The sequence below is a fragment of the Myotis lucifugus genome, unplaced genomic scaffold (genome assembly GCF_000147115.1).
Source record: "Myotis lucifugus unplaced genomic scaffold, Myoluc2.0 scaffold_111, whole genome shotgun sequence".
Taxonomy (NCBI): Eukaryota; Metazoa; Chordata; class Mammalia; order Chiroptera; family Vespertilionidae; genus Myotis; species Myotis lucifugus.
In genome coordinates, this window is record NW_005871159.1 from 2,577,355 (window position 1) to 2,604,792 (window position 27,438).

Below are 27,438 nucleotides of genomic sequence, written 5' to 3' on the forward strand. Positions count from 1 at the left end.
GAATCTAGTTGGAATGGTTTCTTCAGAATATGAGAAGACCACTATTAAAACTACACACCCAGAAGGTAGACAACTACCTGTAAGGGATATTGAAAAATAATGTTATGCATCAGGCAGGGAGTTAGACTAAGAACCTTGTCCTCCCATACACATACACACACACACACACACACACATGCACACACACACACACACACATGCACAAGCACTCTCTACACCAGCGGTTCTCAACCTGTGGGTCGCGACCCCTTTGGCGGTCGAATGACCCTTTCACAGGGGTCGCCTAAGACCATCCTGCATATCAGATATTTCCATTATGATTCATAACAGTAGCAACATTACAATTATGAAGTAGCAACAAAAATAACTTTATGGTTGGGTCACAACATGAGGAACTGTATTTATAGGGCCAGAAGGTTGAGAACCACTGCTCTACACACATCTGGTGCTATGGAGGAGCTGACTGACACCAGCTCACAAGCTCATTGTCAGCCTCTCTTTCCAAAGCCAAGTTCAGTGACATAATTTGAGGATATTCCTCAGTTTGGGGGTTCATTATGATTTTTAGAGATTTGTCTATTTTACTTCTGTAACTTCTGCTGCCAAGAGAGGATGACGCTTCTTGGAATTTTTCTGTCTCACATAGGTTTTTCTTTGTTTGGTTTTTGCTTTTGAGGAATGAACGGATGCCATCAGTGATGCTGTGCCTATTTATCCCTAGGAAGTAGAGTTAGGCGATTATTAAAGGAAAAGGTAGGCCAACATTTCCATTTGAACTCTTCTTTACTTTTGCATCACAGAGGCAGGGGGTGCCTCATACTTTGAACACTGACACATTAAGAGCAGTTCTATAGGTAAAAACCGAATGCAAGCACTACAGGAGAGGATATTAAGCAAGATCTAAGAGTCAAGGTGATCAACATGAACATTAACCTTTTCTTTTCCAAGAGAAGCAGGGAAGAAGAAACAGAAAGCTTTGGGTAACAATGAATCAAAGACTATGTCCTGAATTATTCCAGATTCTATGACTACCTGGGAGGTTTACCTGGCGTAGTATAACATCATGGAACTATACAAAAGTATTCCCTGTTTTTCAAGAATTGGATTAAGTTACAGTTGAGTAAACCTAATTTCTTTGCCAGACATTTGTTTCTCAGAAACATAATAATCTCTAGTATTTTATTTAGCTAGTAGCATGTTTATATGTTGCTTTGTAAATCACCAAAATAAAATAGAGACTTCTTAAAGACAACATATACTGAGCACTTACTACATGTCAGGCACCAACCATGTGAGATAAATAATACCATTATGCCCATTTTACTGATGTGAGAACTGAAGCAAAAAGAGGTGGAGTAACTTGCCAAAAGACTATACCTATGAAGTTGGGGGAGGGGGAGCTATATCTTGTACCTACAAATGATTCTTAATTACTTCTCTATTCTTCATATTTAAAAATTTATATCAAATATATGCATATGTCTTGACTTTATTTTATGAACATCCTATAAAAACTCAAAAAGACTGGCTCGCCAACCTACAACATCTTTTAAACTCCTCTAATTACCCCCACACTCAATATAGTGAATAACTGAAAAAACTGATTTACTGTCATTTTAATAAGTCTATGACAATTGAAGGAGCTAGTGAGTACTATAAAGCAATAATAATAATAATAGTAGTAGTAGTAGTAGTAATTCCCAGATGGTAATTTTGAGGGTTGACTTATTCTCTCCATCACAAGTCTATGCATCAATACTTCCAGGGCAAGAAAATAATTGCTAATGTAGATTAACTGCTGATTCAACAGGGGTGGGGTAGGAGCAAAGTAGAGGAAGAATCAGTTGCTAAATAAATCATCTGGTCAGCTGATAGTCACAGGAAAGCAAACACCCAGAGACATTATGAAATGACAATCTTAAGTATTAGATGTTCCTATGAATTTTAGAAATAAAGACTGGAGATAGCACTTTAATCCTGGGTCTTCTGAAGAAAAGCTGAGTGCCATGGGCTCATTATAAATATGTCCTAAGAGAGAAATGGGCATAAGGGCACTAGAGGAAGAAGGCTTGGGGAAGTCTACAATTTTTTTACTTATATTTTTTTGTTCAATACTAATTATGTTTCAAAATGGTAATAGGTACTATAATACAAACACACACACACACACACACACAATAGAAACCCTATTCTTACACGGCATACCATCTACAAGAAGAGATGGGAAATTTTTAAAGCTATGTAGGGTCTATGAATATTGGTTAGTGCAAGTATATGGAGCCAGCACACAGCAAGGCTATCGAAACCTGTACAGAAAACTCAGAGAAGTTTACCAGAGAAAATGACTTTCCTGCTGAGTTCAATGGAAGTTGAACATTATGAATTGAAAAGTACAACGAAGGTGAGGGAGGCTGAGACAAAATGCAAGGAAGGAGGGCAGTGTGTTGAGAGACGATGCTAGAATTATAAACAGGAAACAGGTCATAAAGGGCTCATAAGATACTTAAAATGTTGAACTTTCTTTTAAAGGCACTGGGAAAACTTTAAAAGTTTCAAACAAGGGAATGAATGAAGAGCAGGACCAGATCTGCAATGATAAAGTTCAAGGATGGGAGCATAGAAAGATGGCAAGCTAAGAAGCTGTTGTGATTATACAGGTAAGAGGTATGGTGGCCTGGACTAGGGGAGGGAGTTGGGAAGGACAGAAGTAGAAAGACTCAAGAGGGATTTTTGGGAGAGGGAAAATGGACTGTACTTGGTAGATGATTTACGTGTGAAATAAGCATTTCTCAGAATCCCCAGAGGGAAACAGGTCTGTGGATAAAGACTGTAAAACTGAGTTTTGGCAAGTCAGGTTTTAGATGCCTATTAAACACTCCAGTAAAAATATTTAAAGCACTGCTGTTCAATAGAAATATAATGCAAACCATTAATGCAAGCCAAAGACATAATCTTAAATTTTATAGTAGCTATATTAAAAAGAAAAAAGGTGAAATTATTATAATATATTTAGCCCAGTGTATACAAAATATTATCATTTCAACATAATCAATATAACCAAATTATTGAGATCTTTTACATTCTTTTTTCATAGCGAATCTTAAAAATGTGGTGTATAATTTAGAATTACGTCACATCTTAATTTTGAATGAGCCATATGTGGCTATAATATTGGACAGTGCCAATCCTAAGGGCAGTTGGATTAGTGGGTCTGGAGCTCAGTAGAAACTAAATGAAGAAAACCTGGAAGCATCAGTGAATGTTAAGTGAAGTGGTGAAATAACCAAGATCACCCGGGAAGAGGATGACTTGAGAGAAAGGAAAGCTCCTCACAGAATCCTAAGAAACACCAGCACTTAGAGGAGAGGAGCTTATAAAGGAGATCTGGAAGGAGCACACAAAAATGCATAGCTCATGGACACAGACAATGGGGTGGTGAAGGCCTGAGGCTAGGGTGGGGGGCAGGGGGGGTTAGAAGAGATCAATGGGGAAAAGGGGGGACATATATAACACTTTCAGTAAAGATTTAAAATAAAATAAAAAATTTTTAAAAGAACAGCTCCAACTGACATATAGGAAAAAAATATTATTGGGGGTAGTATATTCGTTCCATGTAATTATCCCTGTGCAAAAGAAAACATTTATCTAAATTTGGGGATGGATAAATCCAAGCACTATGTTAGGCATGTCATCATTATGGAACCTCTGGAGAAAATGAGTCACTGATGTAGTTTTCCGAAATGAAGTTCTGCCTTACATTGGTAGGGCTAACTCCATCCCTGTCTTTTCAGGAAGGGTGAGCTGGGCAGATCAGATTGGAAGAAAGAGAAGCTGGGAAAAGAACAGGATCCTGAACACCTGTGGCTCCTACAGAACGCCTGTTTTAGAACTGGTGAGTGAGGGAGAGAACAATGTAAGCAGCTCTCATGCATGTCAAGTTTGTTGGCATTTTAACAAAGCATAAAACTAAACTCTGCCCTCTAGAGGTTGACAATTCTATACAGATGAAATATTTACATGCCTGTCAACCCAACTGCTAGGGTGGAGTCCAAGGAAGCTATAAAACAGGCTGCCCCACAAATGTGGGTACCCATCTGACTTAAAAAAGGTAGCGAGGGGCAGGGACAGAAGGTTACCAATGCCAAACAAAAAAACTAATAGTGAAATGGGATCATAGAAGGGGGGACTTCCAAGGAAGAAATTCCACTCCAATCATTTGGTTGTTCGCAAAAGGAAAATGTGGTGCCTTGTTTACACAGCTATGCAAGGCCACACTCTGGGACCTCATGGTGAGGGAGGGGGTAAGAGTGGAAAGTGAAGACAGCAGGGTGCTTGTGCCATATCAGATCTCCATCAGCATGCAACCCCAAAAGATCATGACTGTGAGAGCTTTGTAAATCAACTCTTAGGGTGCTTGCTCCAGGGCAAGTAGCACAACAAATTAATCCTGTCTCCCTGAAATGCAGCAAAGTTTGTATCCACGCTGAATTCAAATTGCTCATTAGCTCTGACATATTCCTAATGAGGTTATAATGCTCTGGGACAAAGATCAAGTCACTCAGCACAAATGCGAGGGATAGAGTCATAGAAGGGTAAGGTTAGAAGGACCTGAGGGCAGTGCTTCTCAAACTTGAATATAAATCACCTGAGGGTCCTGACTCAGGATGTGTGGGGCGGAGTCTTTGATTCCGTCTTCTGACAGAACCCCCGGAGGCTGGTGCACTTTGACAAGCCCTAGAGACCATCTAATGCAATCACCTTATCCTAGAGGGGGGGACTCCAGAGCCAAGAGACATAAGTGAGACTTCCCTGGCACTAACTCGGGATAGTTGGGCATTTGTCCATAGACCTGTGGATCAACCTGAAAATTTGTAATATAATCATAGAGGGTAGAGTGACCAACCATCCTGGTTTTCTCAAGACTGAAGAGTTTCTAGAACATGAGACTTTCTATTTTAAAACCAAGAAAATTCCAGACAAACCAAGACAAGTTTTTCACCCTAGTAAAAGCCTTTTGAATCAGCTTGGAATAGTGTTTCAGGATTATTATTTTTTTGATCTTGTCAGTCCCTAAGTGCTGCTAAGGTAAGCACCTGAGTGTCCTGTCCTAAAGCTCTCCAAGAACTGATGCTCAGTAAGATTATTTCTGTAGAGCCTTCTAACACCAGCGCTAAGTGCCTCTGTAAGAGACAGTGTCCCAATAGGTTTCAAAATAAGGCATAAAAAAGGAGTATAAAGAACACAGACAAGTAAGTGTCATAGAAGCACATAATGTTCTTTTTAATTATATGAATCCATTTTAATTTTCCTCATTTGAAAAAAATACATCTAAGAAATAAATCGGGGGGAGGGTGTTTCAATTGGGGGAAAAGGAGACATCTGTAAAACTAGACAATAAAAAAAATCAGTAACTTATAAATATGAAAACACTCATTAAGACACCTTTGGTAAAAATCACTAAAATAACAATAAAAACCAGGATGCATCTGTGAGAATTTTTAAAAAGTCATGCTCTGCACAATCAAAATGATTAAAAATTAAAATATGTCCCTCCACACTGCTATTTTACTCATTGGAATTGGACCCATTAACATTACATAGAATAATACACAGTCTGGACAGCAAAAGTAGAAAAATAATTTCAAACTAGTTGATGCTAGCAGTGTTTTACTAAGGCTTTTAAAACAGAATGTCAAAATACTGATTCCATAGGCATTCAAAATGCAGACTGTGCAATACTGACCACAGTGACTCACTCTCTGGACTTTACTGGCTTAAAACAGATGCCAACATGCTCTAGCTGAACCACTTGACTTAGTTAGTATTCCTGCAGTAAAAACACTTAAAAGGAAGGAAGGAAAGAAGTGTGGCTAAATATATACAATGTTTGAAACAGGTAAAAGATAGAACCCCAGACACTCAACAATCATTACCTAGAAATTAAAGAGGGCAGAAGCAATCCTATTATGCATTATAAAGATCCCAGCTGCTGACTTAATGGTAGTTTCACTAGCATAACCAAAGGGTCCTTGCTCCAATATTAATAGGAAATGTATTGTACGAACCCAATAGTTCATGAAATTAACAAGGAAAATGAACTGGAGTGAAGCAACTTTGCAAGTAATAGGAAGGCATCAGCTATTGCTTCCCGGGAGCATATGGAACACTTAAAAAGAGCTTGGGAAGAGTAAACATGTGTAAATGAGAATGGACATTATTGGAATTTTTAATAATACTTTTTAAAAATATATATATATTTCTTTACTGATTTCAGAGAGGAAGGGAGAAGGAGAGAGAGAAACATCAATGATGAGAGAGAATCACTGATCGGCTGTCTCCTGCACGCCCCCTACTGGGGATCAAGCCCACAACCCAGGCATGTTCCCTTGACCAGAATCGAACCTGGGACCCTTCAGTCTGCAGGCTGATGCTCTATCCACTGAGCCAAGCTGGCTAGGGCTTTAATAATACTTTTAATTTCAATACATTTCACCCAGACAGTGTGGCTCAGTAGTTGAGTATCGACCCATGAACCAGGAGGTCACGGTTCAATTCCCAGTCAGGGCACATGCCCAGGTTGTGGGTTGTGGGTCATAGGTGACGTACAGGAGGCAACCAATGGATGTTTCTCTCTCATCATTGTTGTTTCTATCTTTTTCTCCCTCTCCTTTCCTCTTTGAAATCAATAAAAATATATTAATTTAAATACATGTCAAATTTTCTGTTGGTTGCAAATCTTTTCAAGAGGAAGCTATTAGCTTAAAATGTCAATAAGAGGTCATGGACTATGAGTTCTGGTCCAGTGATATTGAAAGTTAGCTGCCATTTGAATCAGTCTAAAACTACCATAATCATAAATGTATGATTTGACAGCTGTCAAAATTATTCACCATCACTTATGTAGAACTAAATACTTAAAATAGAACCTAGGAAACAATTTCCCTTTTATAAACCTCAACATCACTTCTCGGCCTTTTGGCTAAGATCAAGTGTATAAACCTTAACAGCCTGAATGATACATGCATGCTCATTACTAAACTGAAAAGTAAAGTTAATTCAACTTACAATCCAATAGACATACGATGAAAGAAAACATCTTCCCCACAGACACTGCCAGGGACAATCTGACTGAATCTGGCACTGACCGAACAAGAATCTGAGAGGGTTTCCATGGAAGCAAGAATGTGACTTCCATTTTTCCCAGACAGAGACCCATCCACGTCTTCCAAAATTGCTGCATGAGGAAATGGAAATGCTACTACGTTGGGAGAGTTTGTAAACTTTAACTGGTTGGTCTTCACAGTAAATCCACCTATAAAATGGAAGATAAGAGTGTTACATAAGGCACAAAAGGTTATTATAACAAATGGCAGCTGAATTTGCTGGGATATATTCAGTACTTTAAATTGCGTATTTATACAGTTTTGTTTAAGAAAAAAAATCATGAGTGCTTAGTGTATGTCAGGCTCTGTGATATGTACTGGAGACACAGTGGAAAACAAGAGCAATATGATACTGCCTTCATATAGTCTGTATTTTAGGGCAGTGATTCTCAACCAGGGGTCATTTTGCCCTCCAGGGGACATCTGGCCCTATTTGGAATCATTTGGGGCTGTCACAATTACATAGATGGCAGTGATATTGACATCTGGTGGGTAGAGGGAGGGATGCTGATTAACTTCCTCAATGCACAAGATAGTCCCACAACAAAAAACTATCCAGCCCAAAATACTAATAGTGCCAAGGGTGAGAAACCGTTCTAGTGGGAAATAGAGACACGGAACACTAACTTACTAATTACTAATGACTAAAGGTGTCTTGGTTTAGTTTTTCCATCTGTCTGCTCCAGTTCTTCTGTGGTGAGTTTAACCCCACCTCTTCTGAGGTTTATACTTGAAAGATTTACCCTCAAAAGCAACTTTCAATCATGTGGACAAAGAGTAATAGTAACACACTTTTTAAGTATTAGCTCTACCAGTGGTTCTCAACCTTCCTAATGCCACGACCCTTTACTACAGTTCCTCATGTTGTGGTGACCCCCAATTTCATTGTTACAAATTGAACATAATTAAAGCATAGTGATTAATCACAAAAAAATATGTAATTATATATGTGTTTTCTGATGGTCTTAGGTGACCCCTGTGAAAGGGTCGTTCGACCCCCAAAGGGGTCGCGACCCACAGGTTGAGAACCGCTGCTCTAGAGCTATACTTCTCAGCAGTCTGTCTGTCATACCACCTCCATGTGATTTGTCAGAACTGCCACTAGTCTGGTTGCCCAGGAAGGAACTATGGCAGTGGTCTTCTAAATCACACAGCCCTGTCATTGAAATCTTTACATTAAGCACATATCTCTCTGTACATATGTGACTATACGTCTTCATTATGTATATTGTGAAATAGACAAAAAGGAAAATAAAAAAGAATAAGATACAGAGAAATAGAAGCCCTGATGCTTTCACTCGGCATCCCAGTGGAGTCCATGCAGTGAATTAAGTCCTGCATTCAAGACTCCGTGATTAACCTCTGGCAACTTCTAAAGTTCATCTCATACCACAACCACCTGAAACTACAATTCAGTCCTATTGGGATTTTAATTTTTTGCATATGCTATTCTTAATACTTAGAAACTCTTCTCGGCACAGTCTCTCTTGCAAATATCCATTCACCTTTCAAAACCCTGCTTAAGAGTCATCTCTATGGCCCTGGCCGGTGTGGCTCAGTTGGCTGAGCATTATCCCATGCCTCAAAATGCCATTGATTCAATTCCCAGCCAGGGCACAAGCACAGGTTACTGGCTTGATCCCTGGTAGGGGGCGTGCAGAAGGCATCCAATAGATGTTTCTCTCTCTCCCTCTCACTTCCTCTCTAAAATCAATTTTTAAAAAATATTTTTTAAAAATAAAAAGAGTCACTTCTATGAAATCTCACCTGACCTTCCTTGCTCTTTTCACTGACCTTGTCCAGTTTTCTAGGATTGTACTCATCACACTCTAGTACAGAGACTAGATTAAACATTTACTTTTGGGCCTAGAACAAGAGTTCCTGGAAGAGAAGAGCTATGTGTTTTTCATCTCTGTACGCCCCAGTTCCTTAAACAAACCTGGAATAGACAGTTTTTAAACAAACAGTATGACTTAGCAAGATTATGCAGTGAGAAGGAATTAGAGCTGATAAGGAACAGAGTGCTTTTTTCAGTGTCTTATAAATGATACGAAACAATGATGCTTTAAAGAACTGAAGAGTTGTGATTTGAAGTGAATGTCCTAAGTTATTTTTATTCCTATTATTTACAAATTTAAGTCAGATGCCACCCAAATAAAAACAGTCTTTGGCTCTGCTTATTCAGAAGGAAAAAAAAAAGTAAAGTGGAGACTTGCTGATTATTCATTTAATTAAAAAAACAAACAATTATCTAAATTGGTGATTCAAACCACAAGAGCATATTTACTTGAATTACTTGGTTTGGCTGTTTACAAAGATCAAATCAACTAGATTGCTCCCCACTCCTTTTCACCTTAGCCCATGAGTCCTCCAAGGTATTTCTCACCACCTCTGAGATGTGGTTAACAATTGAACAAAAATTCCTATGCTTCTCTTTGTGCATACAATAAACCCTGGGCTGCTGAAAACATAAAGTACTAAGTTCTGGCTCCTTCAGTAAAGATTGCATGTATGTTAGTTTATATTCATATGTCTATCCATTCATCTTTATCCATTAATTTAATCAATGAGCCTTTTAGGCACAGGCTACTAGGTACTAATGATAGCACTGTGAGAAGAGACATAATCCCGGCCTTTGTGAAGCTCAGAGTCCAGCAGAGACACTAATAATAGGGTGATAGATGCCATCAAGGGAAAATGGGGAGCTACAGGAGCCCTATTGAGCATACCTGGCCTCCTCTAGGATTTATTTTAGGGGATTTGAGCAGCAGTTTCTACTGATGCAATTTTATAACTGAAAGAAATAATGAGTCACAAGGCTTTGCCACTATTTATCATATTTACTTGAGTGTTGGTCTTATTTACTGTTTGTCTTATCTGTTCAATCAACTTACCCTGTCCTCGGGAACAGCCCGAACAGGTTCTGATGGACACGCAGCCAGTAAGATCAAAATTAACAAAAGTTGTGTTAGATACCATCAGTTCCCATCTTTTGGGAGTTTTGATCCCTGCTGACATACACAGGCTTCCCTATGATTCACAAGGGGGAAAAGAAGGTAAGAAAAAGAAGAGAACTAGTACAATTTGTAATATACAAATAGAAACACTTAAGAAAATAAAAAGACAAGCTACAGACTGGGAGAAAATACTTACAAGTCATATACACGACATAGGATCACCATAAAATACACTATATTTTTATGAGAATGATAAGTAAAAAATTGTGACGATACCAAATGCTAATGAGGATCAGGAACAACTAAAATTCTCATATATTGCTGGTGGGAGCAAAAATGGCACAGTCACTGTGGCAAAAGGTTTGACAGTTTCTGATCCAGTTAAACATACCCTTATCATACGGCCTAATAATTCAACTCATAGGTGTTTACCTTTGAGAAATGAAAATTATGTTCAAGACTGTCAAACCTCAGAGGGAAGGCAGGGGAGGGTGGAGGAAGGATGTAGAGATCAACCGAAGGTTTGTATGCATGTATGTAAGCATAACCAATAGACACAGACACAAGGGGGGTGAGGGCATGTGCCAAAGGTTTCACACTATCTGGTTCCTTTTATATGATTGTTGAAAAGACAGAGAATAGATGAGTGATTCCCACAGGTTGATGTGAGAGGAGGACGTGGCTACAAAGATGGAGCTGGAAGGAGTTTATGGGGTTGATGCAATTGTTCTGCATCTTGATTGTGGTGGAGGTGGTTACACCAGTCCATACATATGTTAAAAACCAGACATTGTACATCAAAAAAAAGACAGGCACTCGCTGGTTTGGCTCAGTGGATAGAGTGTCAGCCCACAGACTGAAGGGTCCCAGGATCAATTCTGGTCAAGGGCAAGTACCTCAGTTGCAGGCTCCGACCCTGGTCGTGTGCAAGAGGCAACCAATCGATATGTTGCTCTCACATTGATGTTTCTCTCTTTGTGTTTCTCCTCCTCCCTTCTACTCTCTCTAAAAAGTCCATGGGAAAAATATCCTGGGGTAAGGATTAAGGACAACTACAAAAAAGTCATATACATTTTATATTTAATGTATGTTAATATAAAAATTAAAATTTAAAAACCTAAAAAAATTGCTTCCAGGATTTAACCACAAAATTTCTTCAGCAAACTCTATCTAATCAAGTTGTTAGTGCTCCACTGTACATTTGAGGATTAGCAGAAATTTTCAGAGACTTCCAACAGGAAAGAGTGATAGAAACAAACAAAAGAAAAACAGTAGAGAAAAAGGCAGTATAGAAAACTTAATAATCATCATTAATAACCACAGAGAAATAAATAGACTATATCCATGAAAGAAGAAGAAGCAGCCAAAGAAAAGGAGGTGGGAGTCAGAAAGGAAAAGAGGATGAAAACAGGAGAGCAGAAATAACAAATTCAGTAAGAAAAAAATGACAAGATAGCCTAGAAAGTAGAATAAAAATACAGTTGGGAAATCAGCGAAACTTAAGAAGATTAGAAAGCCAATTTAGGAGGTCCAATATCCAAATAATGATAGTTTTCAAAAAAGGAAAATAAAGAGGAGAGAATTATAAAATTCTCAAAGAAATAAGACTGAAAGTTCTCACCCAGTGCCTAACACCATGGATAGGACAAAAAGCCACACAAGGTACATCATATTGAAGTTGCAAAACATCAGGAACAAAGACAAGATCCTAAAAACATCCAAAAAAGAAACTAAAAGGTTACACATAAAAGACCTAGAATTAGCCCAGACGGTGTGGCAGTGGATTGAGCATCGCCCCATGACCCAAGGGGTCCCCAGTTGATTCCCGGTCAGGGAACATGCCAGGGTTGCAGCTCAATCCCCAGTAAGGGGCATGCAGGAGGCAGCCAATCAATGTTTCTCCCTCATTAACGTTTCTTCTCTCTCTCCCTCTCCTTTCCTCTATTTAAAAATCAATAAAAACATATTTTTTTAAAAAGACCTAGAATTAGAGGACCTTAAAACTATTCAACCTCAAAACTAGAAGCTAGAAGATACTGAAACATTGCCTTCAAAATAACAATTAAAAAATGAACTTAACCTGGTATTCTATAACTGACAACCTACTAATAAGGGGTTCTCCCTCTCCCTTCCTCTCTGTAAAAATTAATAAAATATATATTTTTTAAAAAGTTACTATCGGCTACACTCTAATAAATGAGGAATTAAATCAGAAAGGAGGAAGATGTGGGAGTTAGGAGCAAGCGTTTCAATAATGGGGAGACATGGAGAAACTATCCAGGATACTGGTCAAGAGAAATACCAGGATGTAGCTGTGAAACTCCTCACCCACATGCTAGTACAAGTGTGAACACTTGGGACTACTGTTTGGCATTATCCCCTAGAGCTGGAGGGACATCCTCTGAGCCAGCAGTTTACAACTTTGCATATATTCAACAGAAGTGCATGCACATATAGAGACATTGAAGATTGTTCATAACACTTCATCTGTAATGACCCCAAACTGCAAATAATCAAATGTCTATCAAGAGCAATATAGCTTTTTTAAAAAAAAACACAAAACTGTGGTACAGTCATAAAGTAGAAAACTGCATAGCAATTAGAAGAATAAAGTATTATAACATAAAAAATGAATGAATCTTGTAGACATAGTGTCGTGCCAAAGAAGCCAGACACTACAGAGCTACTTTGCTCTATGATTCCATTTATATAAACTTCAAAAACAGATCTGAAACCAATCTATGTCTATAGAAGTCTGAATAATGTCCCTCTTCAGGCAGGGGTCTGGGGGTTGGGTTAAATGAGAGGAGGCATGAGGGGCTTCAGAGGAAGTGGTAATGTTCTATTATTGACAGGGTGCTATGCACATGATTTTTGCTTTTTAAAAATCCATTGAGATCTTTGCTTGTGATTTCTGTACCTTTCTCCATTAATATTATATTTCTATACTACAGAAAAGTAAAACACTAGATGTGAAGGTAAAGAAAGAAAAGTGTTTGAAGTCCTTGCATTGCTCAGGTAAAGTTTAACAGTGCTGACGTAATTTAGATTTTAAGACAAGCAGGCATGTTAAAAATTTAAATCCAATAATGAACATAATTATACAGAATGAATAAATTATACAGAATGAATAACTGTAAAATGAATATATATATATGACACTACTCAATGCAAGACAAATCAAGTCAAATCAAGTTTAAAAAGTGGAGACAAAGAAAGCATTGCGAACTGAAAGCACAAAATGAGAGCAAATGTATGGGAGACATCAGTGTGCGGATGGTAATTGAAATCACTAGAGAAAATGAGATTTCTCCCAGGGAGAGCAAGTATATTGAGAAGAGAAGGGCCCCTACAACAGACTTTAGAGAAATAAAAAAATGAAAGGTCTAAATTGAGGAAGACAAATCCACCAGTGAAAATGGGAAGGGATCCCTAGAGAAATAGGAGGAAACATTAACTAAGCCCATTAGCATCTGTCTGAATAAGATATTTTTAAAAGTAGTATCATCTGCTCAAATTAATTACAATAACAACAAAAAGGCAAGCATCCTACAGATACTTTCAAAAGCAGGGTGAGCATAATATATATCCAAAGCAGAACATTTTTGAAAGTTTGAAAGGGGGTGCTAGTTGGATAAATGCTAGGATAACCAGTTTAAACAAATTGCACAACCAAACTAGGATGGACAGTATAGTGATGATAGAGTGCATCACTTTTTCTTGTATAGTAAAGCCACCCTCACTGGAAATTATTCTACTCATCTCAATATAAAGATAATGTCGGGTGTGAGAGTACCAACATATGCACTAACTAGAGGTCGATGCACAAAATTCGTGTAAGAGTAGGCCTCCCTTCTCCTGGCTGCTAGCACTGACTTCCCTCTGGCACCCAGGACCCAGGCTTCCCTAGCAGCCCGGGCTTTGTCCAGAAGGACGTCTGGTCTAATTAGCATATTACGCTTTAATTATTATAGATATGCTAGTTAGAGGCCAAAAAATAATAAAATTCTTTCCAATAATAACAAGGCCTTCAGAAACTATTGTTCGTTTTAGAATATGATTCACTGATAATTGTGTGCCACCAATTATATGTGGGTGGAGTGTCTAAGAATAATAGGCCAACTTCTCAGAAATTCTTTATACCTAAAGAAATGGCAGGCACAGAAGTTGGAGGCTAACACCAGTTCCACAACCACAGAGGTCAGGTCTCTCTTTTTTTTTAAACAACTGACACAGTTTCTTATGTCAATAAAAGGTTCCCAAATAAATCTAAACATTATTGTGTTAAATAAAGATTCAGAGATATGGCTCTTGTTTGTTTTTCACCCTAGGCTCTACAGAGCCTTTAATGTGTTAAAATATGATGTGAAATTCAGGGGATGAGAGGTGTGATAAACAGCATACCCTAACTGTTATTAACCTAAGAATTTCCTTTTCTTACCCTCTCTTGGGGCTAGCCTTCCATGGAAAATGCATCAGGAAATATTGAAATAGGTACTAATGCATGCTCATTGTCAAAGCTATTTTCCATGTGTAACTGAGAAAGTATTTGATCAGAAGTGGGAGGCCATCCAGGTGGTCCCACCTCCACACTACTAGGCATGGATCTTGGGCTTTCACTTGATTTCCTAAAGCCCCTATTTCTTCACCTGTAAATTCAAGAGTTCTAATTAGATTAACACTTCAGTAATATTTAGCTCTAAAATGACATGGTTTTAATATTTGGATGCCTAACCAGGATCTAGATCTCCCCTAGAACCGAGTGTTTGACATTTCCCATCCAGGGGCTTTTGTCCTGCACTTACTTGTTAAAAGACTAAGAGGCCCTCAGCTGTAATGCAGTCCCAGTGAATCCCATCTCAGGAATATGATTATTTTTATTATCTCATGATAACCATCCTTTTGTCAAAATTTATATCTTAATTTATGTCACTCACCCATTGATTATGATGTCTACTTAGCATCAATTAAGATGTTGTGACATTAATTGACCAGGACAGTTACTCAGCTTGATGGACATTTGGTTTTTAGCATCTCCTCGAAGGTTATTTTGGAAATATTTAAGAGCCTTTGAACTATGGTATATCAGAATCTAAATCTGAGTCCCATCTTCTGTTGGAAACCATGCAGTCTAAAAAAATCATTTCTTAAGGTGGTAATTCTTTCAGAGAAAAGGAAAAACTGGCAGATATTTTCCTCATGGAAAGGATGGTTCAAAAGAGATTTAACTAAGTTTGAGAATTAAACAAGAAAAATGTAGAAACCAAAGGATTTTTTTAATCTTAATATTTATATCTAGAGCTATGAAGTAATTTCAAAGGGAAGTACAAAAGTCAATAATTATCATTTAAATTTCAACGGGCCAAAGCATTCAGGTACAAACTAAAGAGAATGCTCTTTCCTTGGTTCTCAGAAGTACCTTAGTTCCCTTCCATCTGCGATTATTATGGCAATGCATATGCATGTACCTCTTTCAAAATAAGGACTGAGGGGACCCACTATAGGTCTGAAGCCTTACTGAGACCAATGGGAACCATGGGCTTCCCTGGAGGAGAAGAGGTACTTCTCTTCTGGGAGGAACTCTTTGCCTCATCTACAGTGTGGTATCCTGGCCTTGCAGTGCCACAGACGTGATCTACAGTCTTTATGTTTATCATGTAGAAATCCACAGTTACAAAAAGAGAGAGAAAGAGAGAGAGACAACAGGCCAAGATGGAGTCACTTTTGCTTAGCCAAGTCACCAAACCAAAGCTAATAATTAACCTAACTGCAGTTCCAGCCTTTCTCAGGAATGGACTGTTAAACCAATCAGTCTGAAGTTTCCTGAGCATCACTGGTGAGGCAAAATCTGCTTGGTAAAACCACTGCCCTTCCCTCCGCCAAAGATGACCTGGTTTATAAATAATCCTTTCTTTTCCTTTGCTAAGAACTCCCCTGTGTGTGTTGGGAGGGAGGTGGGGTTGATTGAGCAAATGAAAAAGAGAGAAGATCCCTAACCAGTTTGGCTCAGTGGATAGAGCGCTGACCTGCGGACTGAAAGGTCCCAGGTTCAATTCTGGTCAAGGGCATGTACCTTGGTTGTGGGCACATCCCCAGTAGGAGGTGTGCAGGAGGGATCTGATCAATGTTTCTAACTCTCTATCCCTCTCCCTTCCTCTCTGAAAAAAATCAATAAAAATATATTTTTAAAGAGAGAGAGAGAGAGAGAAAGAGAGAGAGAGAGAGAGAGAGAGAGCTCATGGACAGGTATAAAGTGGATAAATGGAGATGGGAAAAATAAAATAAAGTGGAGGGAGGTGGAGGGAGAACTCCCCTGCCACACCCTTTTGCCTCTAAAAACCTTGTGTTTTGTACAACCACTCAGAGCTTTCTTTACTTAGGATACTTCCCTGTTCATGAATCGCGTAATAAAGCCAATTAGATCTTCAAATTTACTTTGTTGAATTTTGTTCTTTAACACCACACTTAAGGAAGTATTAGGGAGTCACATAAGAGGTAGTACACTATAGTAAACAATGTAAATTTATATTACCTATTGGGGGGGGCACCCTAAATAGAGTAGTAAGGACCCTATGAACAAAATGTTGCTGTAGAAACTTGGCAAACCACGATGCAGAGAGACAATATGAAATCATGCTATTCTATAATTATTGTGAGGTTAGAATAAACTAACTTAAAATTATTAGATGTATTATTTAGTTGGTATGGATAATAATGCTACATTGCAACCAAATGAAAATTCTGCAAGCTACTCATGATTTTTTATGATTTATATTAACTTATAACATTGAATCCTTGGATATATTTGAATTTTATTATAAATACTACCACTGTTACAAATAAAAAGCTCCTCTAACTTTTACCAGTTAAATATTAAGATTCACTGAAGAATGCTTTTAAAATTACATATCCTGGGTCACCAGGGAGCCCATCACATAAGATGCTGTTGATGGAAAGCCTAAAACAACCACACTTAGGTACTTACCTGGTGAGCAAAATGACCAAGGAATAAGCTGTCAGTAACTAAAGTATTTGCATCACTTTCCAAGATATCAATTCCAAAATCTCTGCATGAATAAACTTGGAAGTTTTTCAGGTGAAGATTGCTACTTCTAAAAATCTGTTCAAAAAAATCAGCATATGTTATGGATAGTTCTCAGGCTTGGCTTTGCTTGCAACTTATTAATTAAGTATAAATAAGCATGCTTTTGCCCATCGATATCTGCACAGACATCCCAAAGTTGCCGTGAGGTCAGCACTAACTAGTCCTCTCTAGTAACACCCCCTCTATACTTTTCATTTCTCCTCATAATAATTGACACATTAAAAAGGTCAATGTGAATTCTTCAGATTTCTAAAATAAACTTGCCATTTCCAAATTACACAAAATTAGTGGAGAAAAATATAGCATCCAAGAACCCCAGTATTTAACATTTTCTTCAGTAGTATATATTAACTAATATTGTCAGAAAATTGTAAATGTGAAATAAGTAATTGAACATGACTACAGACTCAAAATACATTCTGTGAACATATATTTATGACAGGTTATGTTGGCAGGCCCAAACTGGGATCAAGTATTAACAAAATTAGATTAATAAAGTTGAAAGAATCCCAGTAATTTGTGGTACAGAACCCTTCATTTTCATCTAGCACTGACATTAACGAACTAGGTGATCTTGGAAAAGACATCAAACTTCTCCTTAGGCCTCATTCAACCATCTTTAAACCAGGGTGGAGATCAGGACTAACAATTAACCTAACAGAATCATTCCTTATTCATTAAATAGGGTCATGGTTGCCTTTAAATCTTAAAGTGAAAGTTTACTATTAATTAAGGCCAAGGTAGCCTTGATTTATCATAGTATTGTGCTTTATGCTAGAATTTTCAAGAATTAAATAGCTTGCATTTCCCATTTTGAATGCACCAATAACTTTTATAAACTGATAGATTTTTGAAGATACAAAGCTTTACTTAAGTAAAATAGGTATGATCTTGTCACAATTGTTACCCAATTACAGGTATCTCAAGTTCTGGCAAATAACTCATATTTAAAAACAGCTAACATCTGGCATTAACTGGAGAACCTGGTGATTACTAAGGAAATCAACACCCAATAGCAAAAAAGTCCCTATTTATAGTATAAATACAGCTTTCATAATGTGTTCTCATCTCGCTCTCCCTCCTCTAAAAGAATCACTCTGCATTTATGATACATGATGAGGAGAGGGTATTTTTCTCAATTTTTATTAACACACATACAGAAGGGTCAGATTGCCTAAGTTGGGATCCAGCAATTCTTAGCTGTGTGACATGAGCACATATTTTACCCCTAACCCAGAGAGTTTTCTTATCTACAAAAGGAGGATAATAATAATGCTTCCCCCAAAGGTTAAGATGATTAACTGAGAAAATATACAAAAATATTAGCTATCAAGATCATCAAATAGATATAAATTTATATTTACTCACAGTAGAAATTTTACCTGCTGGAATATTCTGTTTAAGTATCTATATATAAGACACTTATGTCTAATGACCAGAATACAGTCTGACAATAATGAAAACTATCTAATAATGAAAGTTTAAGAAATTTTAAAACAATGTGCTTCTTATGATGCAGAAGGCACTTCTAAATGTTACCATTTCCAGAGTCATCATTACTATCAACATCGCTCTATCACCACCCAACACTGTTTATTAACAACAGCTATTATTATACACCCAGCAAGACTGGGGCACTTTTCTAGGCACTTTATATACAGGCACTTATCTAACTCACAAAACAACCTTATCATTTAGGTTCTATAACTATTTCCATTTTACGAATGAGAAAGAAACAGGGAATTTGCCTAAGGTCACACGGATAGGAAGAGGGAACATTTGAGTTTACATGGCTATGTACAGAAGAGGTTGTTGTTGTTTTTTTCTTTTTTAACAGCTTTATTAATATACATACACCATACAATTCACCTATTAAAAGTTTACAATTAAGAGGTTTTAGTACATTCACAGATATGTGCAACTATCACCAGACTCAATTTCAGAACATTTTCACTTCAAGAAGAAACACAATATCCTTTAGCCCTGAGCAACCATTAATCCTCTTTCTGTCTCTATAGATTTCTCTCTTCTGGTCTTTCATATGAGTGGAATCACATAGTATGTGGGCTTTGTGACTGGCTTCTTTTCCTTACATAATGTTTTCAAGGTTCATCCATGTTGCAGTATAGTACATTGCGATTCATTTTATGGCTGATATTATTCCACTGTCTTAAGTACCACACTATATTTTCCATTTGTCCACCTTTTGGCAATTATGAATAACACTGCTATAAACATCTGTGTATATGTTTCTGTGAGGATATATGTTTTTATTTTTCTTTGATATATACCTAGGAGTAAAATTAATGGATCATACGGTATCTTTGATAATCACTTGAGAAACTGCCAGGCTGTTTTCCAAAGCATCTAGACCATTTTAAATTCTCACCAGCAGTATATGGAGGTTCCGTAAGAAATGGGCCTCTGTGATCCACCTCTAGCATGGCTGGCTTTTGATGGAAATGGTTGCTGCATTTCCCTAGGGCAAACAGAATGTAGGGAGGGACGAGGATGTAGGGAGCAAGGAACTGTGGACGTGGGCCAGCATCATGGTGGAGGCAACTAGAAAGGGCCTCAGCCCAATTTTTTTTTGAATGGCCCAATGGGAGACAGTAAGACTTAGGCAACATATGAGGAAACAGGTGACCCCATAGTACTCAGCCAATGATGAACCAGAGGAGGGATTGAATAAATGGGCTGTGTTCACTGTCCCAGGTGTGCCTGTACAACTGGATAGACACCTGCTCCTGAGAACGTGTAAGTCTCGTTTTCGCCATACTTCTGTCTCTGAGTCTGTTACTTGAATTTGGACAAGTGAGCATTTCTCACAGTTCCAATTTCTCAAAATCTTTGCCAACACTTACCACTTACAGTCTAGCCATCAGGATATGAAGTGGTCGTACCTCACTGTGGTTTTGCATCTCTAATAACTGATTATGTTGAACATATTTTCATATGCATATTGGCCATTTGTGAATCGCTGGGGAAATGTCTTTGCTCATTTTTTAATGGGTTATTTATATTTTTATCATGAGTTCTCTATTTATTCTAGATATAAGCCCTTTTCATATATGACTTGCAGATATTGTTTCCCATTCCATTGGCTGTATTTTCACTTCTTGATGGGATCCATTGAAACATACATTTTTAATTTTGATGAAGTTAAACTTATCTATTTTCTTTTGTTCCTTATTCTTTTGGTGTCATATCCAAAGATCTGTTGCTTAATCCAAAATCATAAAGATTTACTCCTTTGTTTTCTTCTATCAGTTTTATAATTTTTTTGCTCTAACTTTTAGATTTTTGAAGCATTTTGAGTTAATTTTTGTTAATAGTATGAGGAAAAGATCCAGTTTCAATCTTTTGCATGTGTCTCTCTATTTGTTCCAGCGCCATTTGTTGAAAAGATTATTATTTCCTCCATTGATTGGTCTTGGCATCCTTGTCAGAAATCAGTTGACCATAGTATGGTTTATTTCCGGACTTAATTCTATTCTATTGAACTATATTTCTATCTTTGTGCCAATACCACACTATCTAAATGTACTATTGCTTTATAGTATGTTTTGAAAAAAGAAAGTGTAAGTCCACCTTATTTTTTTCAGATTGTTCTGAGGGAAGTTACTTTAATTACTTTCCTTTTAATTACTTTCCTTTACTTTACTCATAAAAGTGAAGTTCCAAAAGCATTCTCATTATCTGGACTTTTAGTGCACAAGAGTTTAATTTTTAAGGATAGACTTTTTTTTATGAATTCAGCACTCTGGTTACAGAACTTGAGAAAACTGATTTTAATGATTTCCCTTTAATATTTTTGTTTCATTAGGTTATTTCCTCTAGAACAAGGTTATTCAAGAGCCTGGAGATAGAATTTAAGCTTCTGCAAGGCATGATTGCTTCTCTGCATAAGAGGGCACTCAACAAATGTTTCTATTCTCACCCCTACATTTATAGTGCTTATGGAAAACAATGAACATTTTAAAATTAAATGAGAATACTAAATATAATTGGCAATCCCTGGGTTAACAACCCTAATTATATGTTTTGGGGTTTTCCCCATTCAAAATTATCTTCCTCTTGTTGGATATATAAAGTAAATATCTAACGTTTTTATTGTGACTTAATTTTACATTTTTATTCTGTTTCCTGGGTGCCCTGTAAAAATATTTCTTCATCTATGTAAGTAGCTTAGGCTCCAGATTTCTAAGTGGCAGAGACCTAGTGTACGTAATGTTCTCAGTGTGGCACCAAATAGTGACGCTGGATGATTTTGTATGTTGCTGATAACAATGAACAAGCAAAGCTTACCTGTAAGAAATCACTGTGATAATGAAAGATAAATGACTGAATGTGAACTTTTCTCCCTTTTGAACAAAATAGAAGAAAATTTGACTCACTGATAAAAGTAAGCAAAGCAGTTTGAACTGGAATTTTTGTGTTCCAATGATAAATAGATTATAAAGTTTTTATGTAACAGCTCTCAGCAGTCCTAGGATCTTCTTCTTATGATTGAAACATGTATTAGCCCAGATATTAGGGTAGCAAATGCACATTTGGAGACTGGATTCTGTACCTAGTTGTGCCACTAACTATGTGACCATTAGCAAATTCATTTGCTTTCTGGGCTTTAATTTTTTTTATATCTAAATAGGCATGATAAGGGAGAAATAGATGAATTTTATGATCCCTCCTGGTGGTAAATCTTGATAGTAATTCTTTTGTTCTCTATTACAGCTGCTTAAAAGTCTCCATAAAGGAAGTCAACTAACCCTGCCTTAGTAACTAGTAATTTGTTCATTCAACAACTATTCCACATACATCTATAATGCTGCTGGTTCCTTAAAACTATGATGATATTACAATGCTTCCCTCAGCAGCAACTCATATATATAGCAATCTATATATATAAAGGACTAAGTGACTATCCAACTCAGTGTACATATGATGTGCACTGACCACCAGGAGGCAGACACTCAATGCAGGAGCTGCGGGGCTGCGGTGACTTGTCAGCGGCGGTTCTCGGTGACACACCCTGGAACCAGAGAGGAGGGAACCCGATTCCTCGTGGGGCAGCACTATTCCACCTTCAGCCATGGGTGCATGAATCAGTGCACAGGGCTACTAGTGTACAATAAATCAACATGAGAAAACAACAATTTTCATAAAAAATTAAAAAACTAAAGAAACTTACCTGCACACCACCTGCACTTCCCCAAACCCTGAAGTTTTGGAACAGGGTGGGGCCAGTGTCATTGTCCCAAGGTGGCTGAAACTTAGGGTAGACAAAGAGTCCATATCTAGAAAGTGAAACAAAGAGTGGAATTTAGTCAGTTTCTGTGTTTCAAGCACCCTACTTTTTTCTCATTGGAAAATATCAAAGTAAAAGTAATGAATAAATTCTCCCCCTTGCTAGGAAAGTGGATACTCTCCAACTTTTGTTCTTTTCCCAGAAGTGCCTTCCCATTTTAGGGTTCTGTGTACTTTCTTCCCTCATATCCCAGAACTGATGAGAGCTGCTAGATAGAAACTTCATAATCTTAATGATAATTTCATGACACGTGTACTAATCCTTGCCTCAGCTTTAACATGGCGTAACAATTGTTCTTAATCCTTCTCATTTTCCATTATAGCACTATTCCTATCCTATTATCATCATAAGTATTTATAGCTTTCAACTATTGAATTCCTACTGTATTCCAGGTGTTCTCTTAGGTGCACTGCATAAGCTCTAATGGGCACATCCAACTTCCAATGTAGATATGTTTCCATTTTACAAATAAGGGATCTGACTCTAAAAAATAAATAAATAAATAAGCAATTCAGTAGGAGTAAAGTCAGGATTTGAATCAGGGTCTGGCTGACTGAAGTTCGTATTTTTCCCAGGATTCTCAAATTCCCTACTCTACCTTGTTTCCCATGCCTTTGACCTTAGTGGATGACATTACCCTCTACATAACAAAGACTTTGGACAGTTCCTTCTCATCTCACAGTGTGCCAGTAACAAATGAAGAGCCTCTTCTCCAAGAGCCTCTTCCCACTCAGTTCCTGAGCCCAGGCACTCGAGCCTCCCAGGGGCTCTGTGTTACCAGCTGCTTCTTATCTCTTGGAAGTTTAATTACTCTCTCTACTGAATTCTCCTCTGGCCACAAAAGGTGCATTTTGTGTTGCTGCCCTCTTAAGTGACTTCCTTCTCCATTTTCCTCCCTTCACCACCAAACTCGTATGATCCAAAATGGTCTACAGCTGCATCATCAAATCACATATGAATGTTAAGTTATTCCCTCTCAGGAGTTTTGTACAAAAAAAATACTAAACCATAAGCCTTATACCCAATATGTAGATTAATTTCCCTAAAGTTACCTTGTACAAGAATGTGCAATATTCCCAGTGAAGGAGAGAAGTGGAGCTTGTGAAGTTTGGTTGGTCACAAGATGGAAAAAGTAGCCAAAACCAGCATCACACACTGTGTTTCCCTAGGGAAATTAAGGATAATTAAATAATAGTTACTACACATACAACAAAGTTAGTGGAAATAAAGTCTCATATACCTGCTCATCCTGATTTTTCTTTCACTTCCTGCCAAAGTATGTTAACCTTTTATGGACTCATTTACTCTTTACTCACCCATTCCCCATACTCTCCCAGGAAACAAAAATGTTCTCATTCCTCTTCTTCCAACTAGACTGTAATTTGCCCACCTCAATAACTGGACTCTTAGGTTAAAGTGGAAACGTCCAGTGAGAAACTTAATTACATAATCTAATCCAAGCTCTTTGGTGTATGCAAGCATATACATGTTCCACCAGGAACACCAACACGTGTGGGTGCACACACGCTCACACACAATGCACATAGAACCAATCAAAGTCAATATGGAAGAAAAAAATGAAATAAATTGTTTAAAAACCACCAGTACTCAACTCATGCCTCGTGCAAGAGGGGGAACCAATACCCCAATGCTCCAATCCCTGGAGGTTGCCAGTCTCTGGGGAAGTGTGGGTAAGGCCAGCACTAAGACTGGAAGCCTGGCCAGCAGGCACCAGCCAGGACCTGATGGGGTAGCCAGCACTTCCTGACATAATCAACAATGCTGTTTCCTTCGCTTTAGCTGTTTTTCAGCGTGGGTCCCAAGGCTTTCTCACCCTGATATTTGTAGTTAGCCAGTCACTCCTCATTTTCCACTCAGTTATGGAACTATTTTCTTCCTCTGTGGACAAGGGACCCATTCCCTTCTGGATTCTGAACATTTCCCCAATTTTGAGGCCATTTTAAATTCTAAACACATTTCATCTACCACATTGTATTCAGCAAAAGTGACTTTTGGGTACCATTGAATGTGAAGGTGAATTACTATCGAAGATGCTAATGTGACTTCAAGGAACCAGGGCCATTGCTAAGACTCCACTCACCTTGAGGTGGCATAGTCTAGAGTGGTGGCTGTCAATTGGATGATTTTATTCCTCAGGGAGCATTTGGAAGCCTCTAAAGACATTTTTGGTGGTCACAACTCAGGTAGAGGGATGCTATTGGCGTTCAGTGAGTTGTGACCAGGGCAGCCTCTCACAACAAAGAATTACATGACCCAAAATGGTGCTACTGCCACAGTGGAGAAACCCTGGTCTACAGTCTAGACTGGAAGTATGTACTCTCAAAATAATTCACACCTACTTTCTAGTATCCCATCTCCAAATTTTGATGGAAATACCAACCTAAATATAAAATCATGGTAAATTACAGTAAGAATGCTTTGGCAATCTTTACCAGGAGGATATTAATATCTTTTCTTTTTTAAAATGTATCTTTATTGTTGAAAGTATTACATATGTCCCCCTTTTTCCTCATTGACCCCCTCAACCCCACCCCCAGGCCCTCACCACACTTTTGTCTGTGTCCATGGGTTATACTAGTACATATATGCATATAAGTTCTTTGGTTAATCTCTTCCTGCCCCCCTCCTGTCCCCATTCCCTCTAAGATTCGTCAGTCTGTTCCATGCTTCTATTTTTCTGGATCTATTTTGTTCATCAGTTTATTTTGTTCATTAGACTCCACATATGAGTGAGATCATGTAATACTTGTCTTTCTCTGATTGACTTATTTCACTTAGCATAAAGACTCCACAGAAAGAGACACTAAAAAAACAATTCCACTGCAACAAAAATATAGGATATTAATATCCTTTCAAACAACCAAATCCAGGCATTCTTTTTATCTCAATTCTTCCCTCATGCTAGAAAAGAGGACACGCACTCATGATTCTTGGCTTCGGGAAGACTTGCTGTCACTAGGTTGGCAAATACAAGTGCCCAATGTATCTCTCAAGCCCTCATAGGTACATAAGGAAGTAACATAGCTGTTGATTTTCAGTTATGATTATACAACTGGCAACTTCCTCATGAAATTACAAACAAAGCTCCACCCTCCACAGAGCCAGTGTCAAGTGGCTGTGTCTCTGCCATACCTATGAGCCATGGGAAAGGCCTGAGTACATAAAAATTGAGGAATAGGAAATGGGGGCTTCTTAAACACCACCTTTTCTGTAAGTACTTCAACAATGAGGCAGGTGCACTAGAGGCTGCAAGTAATGATCTCCCTCGGACATACACCTCTATCTCATTACCAGTGAAATGCTAGTTCATGGCTCAGACTTACCCAGAAGGGCCAAGATTCAAACATTTAAAGAATCTTTTGCAAGGGCTACATCCTTATTCATCACCTTTGCCAGACAAGTGCACACAGCGCGCCTATTTTGAGCAAATGAATAGATTTGTTGCATCATCTGCCCTAGTGTCATTAGTATTTACGCAGCATCTGGGTGATCGTATGTAATGCTTTCCAAGTACATTCATAGATGGGCAGGATATTCCAACTTCAGTCTTCTGTGAGCCGAGAAAGAGCAGTTTTCTTAGAAAAGAAGCACTTGAACAGTCGGATCACATTGCTTCCCAGCCCTTTTCACTCTCCATTGCAATTGGGTATGCTACAAATGATTCATGAGGAAATCCACATATTTATGCAGGCAGCCGGCGGCTTGTGGGGAAGGGTTTAAGGCAAGCAGGGAATTTTGTGTGGAAATCAATTTTTTGCGGAAGTCGCTGTATTATGGACATTCAAGCAAGAGAAATTCCAGAGAGAAATTAACTGCTCAAGTAAGCCAGCTCCTTGAGGTGTGTATCTATAGTTACTAGGAAAAAAAAGTGAGTTAACCCTTCAGGCAGCTCTTAAATATACATTAGCTATTGAGTGCGGAGAGTGAGAGAACTGAAACTGGGCCTTTAAATACAGAATTCCTTACAAAATTGATTCACAAACCAGAACAAATCCCCCTCAAATTAAATGGGTGTTTCCAAAGGGTTTGTTTTCAGGGTTTTCCTGTGGGATATCCTAAACAAGAGTCTGGTCATAGGAAATTTCCAACATCGCCATAAGCATGGGTACTTGGAGCTCTGGAGGTAAGCTGACTCTCTCTAGCCTGAGGTTGACCACAGAGCTGGAGCCTTGGGGCAGATAACAAGAAACCCTAGAAGGAGTCGAAGATGCAGATGCTGGAGCTGTCAAGGGAAGGCAGCTGGAAACGGAGTGTTCCAAGAGCCACAGGTGGGGCATGTGGAACCACCACCAAACCATTTCTGGAAAGCACAAAAAAGGCCCGTCTAAGGAGTGGACAGAGGAATATCACAAGTCCCCTGGAGACTCAGGAATATCACACTTGAGTCTCACTAGCAAGAAAGCACACAGCTCAGGTTTTGCTTCCCCCTGGACTTGGTGTAGCTGCAGCCTGGCAGGGAAGCAGGGAGACCACTTGTGGCTATGAAAACTAAAAAGGAATATCACACTTGAAATTCCCTTGTACCACACAGGGTTAAAGGGGAGTCAACTGTAAAGATGACTGCTTGACCATCAAGGAAAATTCTGTGTGCTGTGGCTATGTGTTTGTTCCTAGATTCTGGGAATAATATCCGACCACAAACCTATTGCAGAGACTTAAGAATTAACTCTGTTTGTTCACTGCCTGCCCACCAGGCCAGATATTTCAAAGTCAGACTCATGTATGTGGGAGAGAGTTCAGGCTTTCAGGGTTGGTTGCCCAGGCATTAGGAATAGGTTCATCTCTTCAAATCTAAACAAGGGCTTTAGTTTAGTTGATCGTATTGTCCCATATCAATTTCTTGATTTTGTTATTGATCTATGGTGATGGTCACGGTTACATTAT

General features: G+C 38.2%; 1 protein-coding gene across 1 annotated transcript in view; it reads right to left on the reverse strand.

Moving 5' to 3' along the window:
- PKHD1 (PKHD1, fibrocystin/polyductin) overlaps positions 1–27,438 on the reverse strand; it is a 385,419-nt gene that overhangs the window by 183,339 nt on the left and 174,642 nt on the right. The window contains exons 43-47 of the mRNA XM_023757718.1: positions 23,586–23,698; positions 22,417–22,522; positions 17,106–17,240; positions 10,058–10,193; positions 7,066–7,312 (exon numbers count right to left, since the gene is read on the reverse strand). Of these exons, the coding sequence (XP_023613486.1) occupies positions 7,066–7,312; positions 10,058–10,193; positions 17,106–17,240; positions 22,417–22,522; positions 23,586–23,698 (737 nt within the window). The remainder of the gene's footprint in view (positions 1–7,065; positions 7,313–10,057; positions 10,194–17,105; positions 17,241–22,416; positions 22,523–23,585; positions 23,699–27,438) is intronic.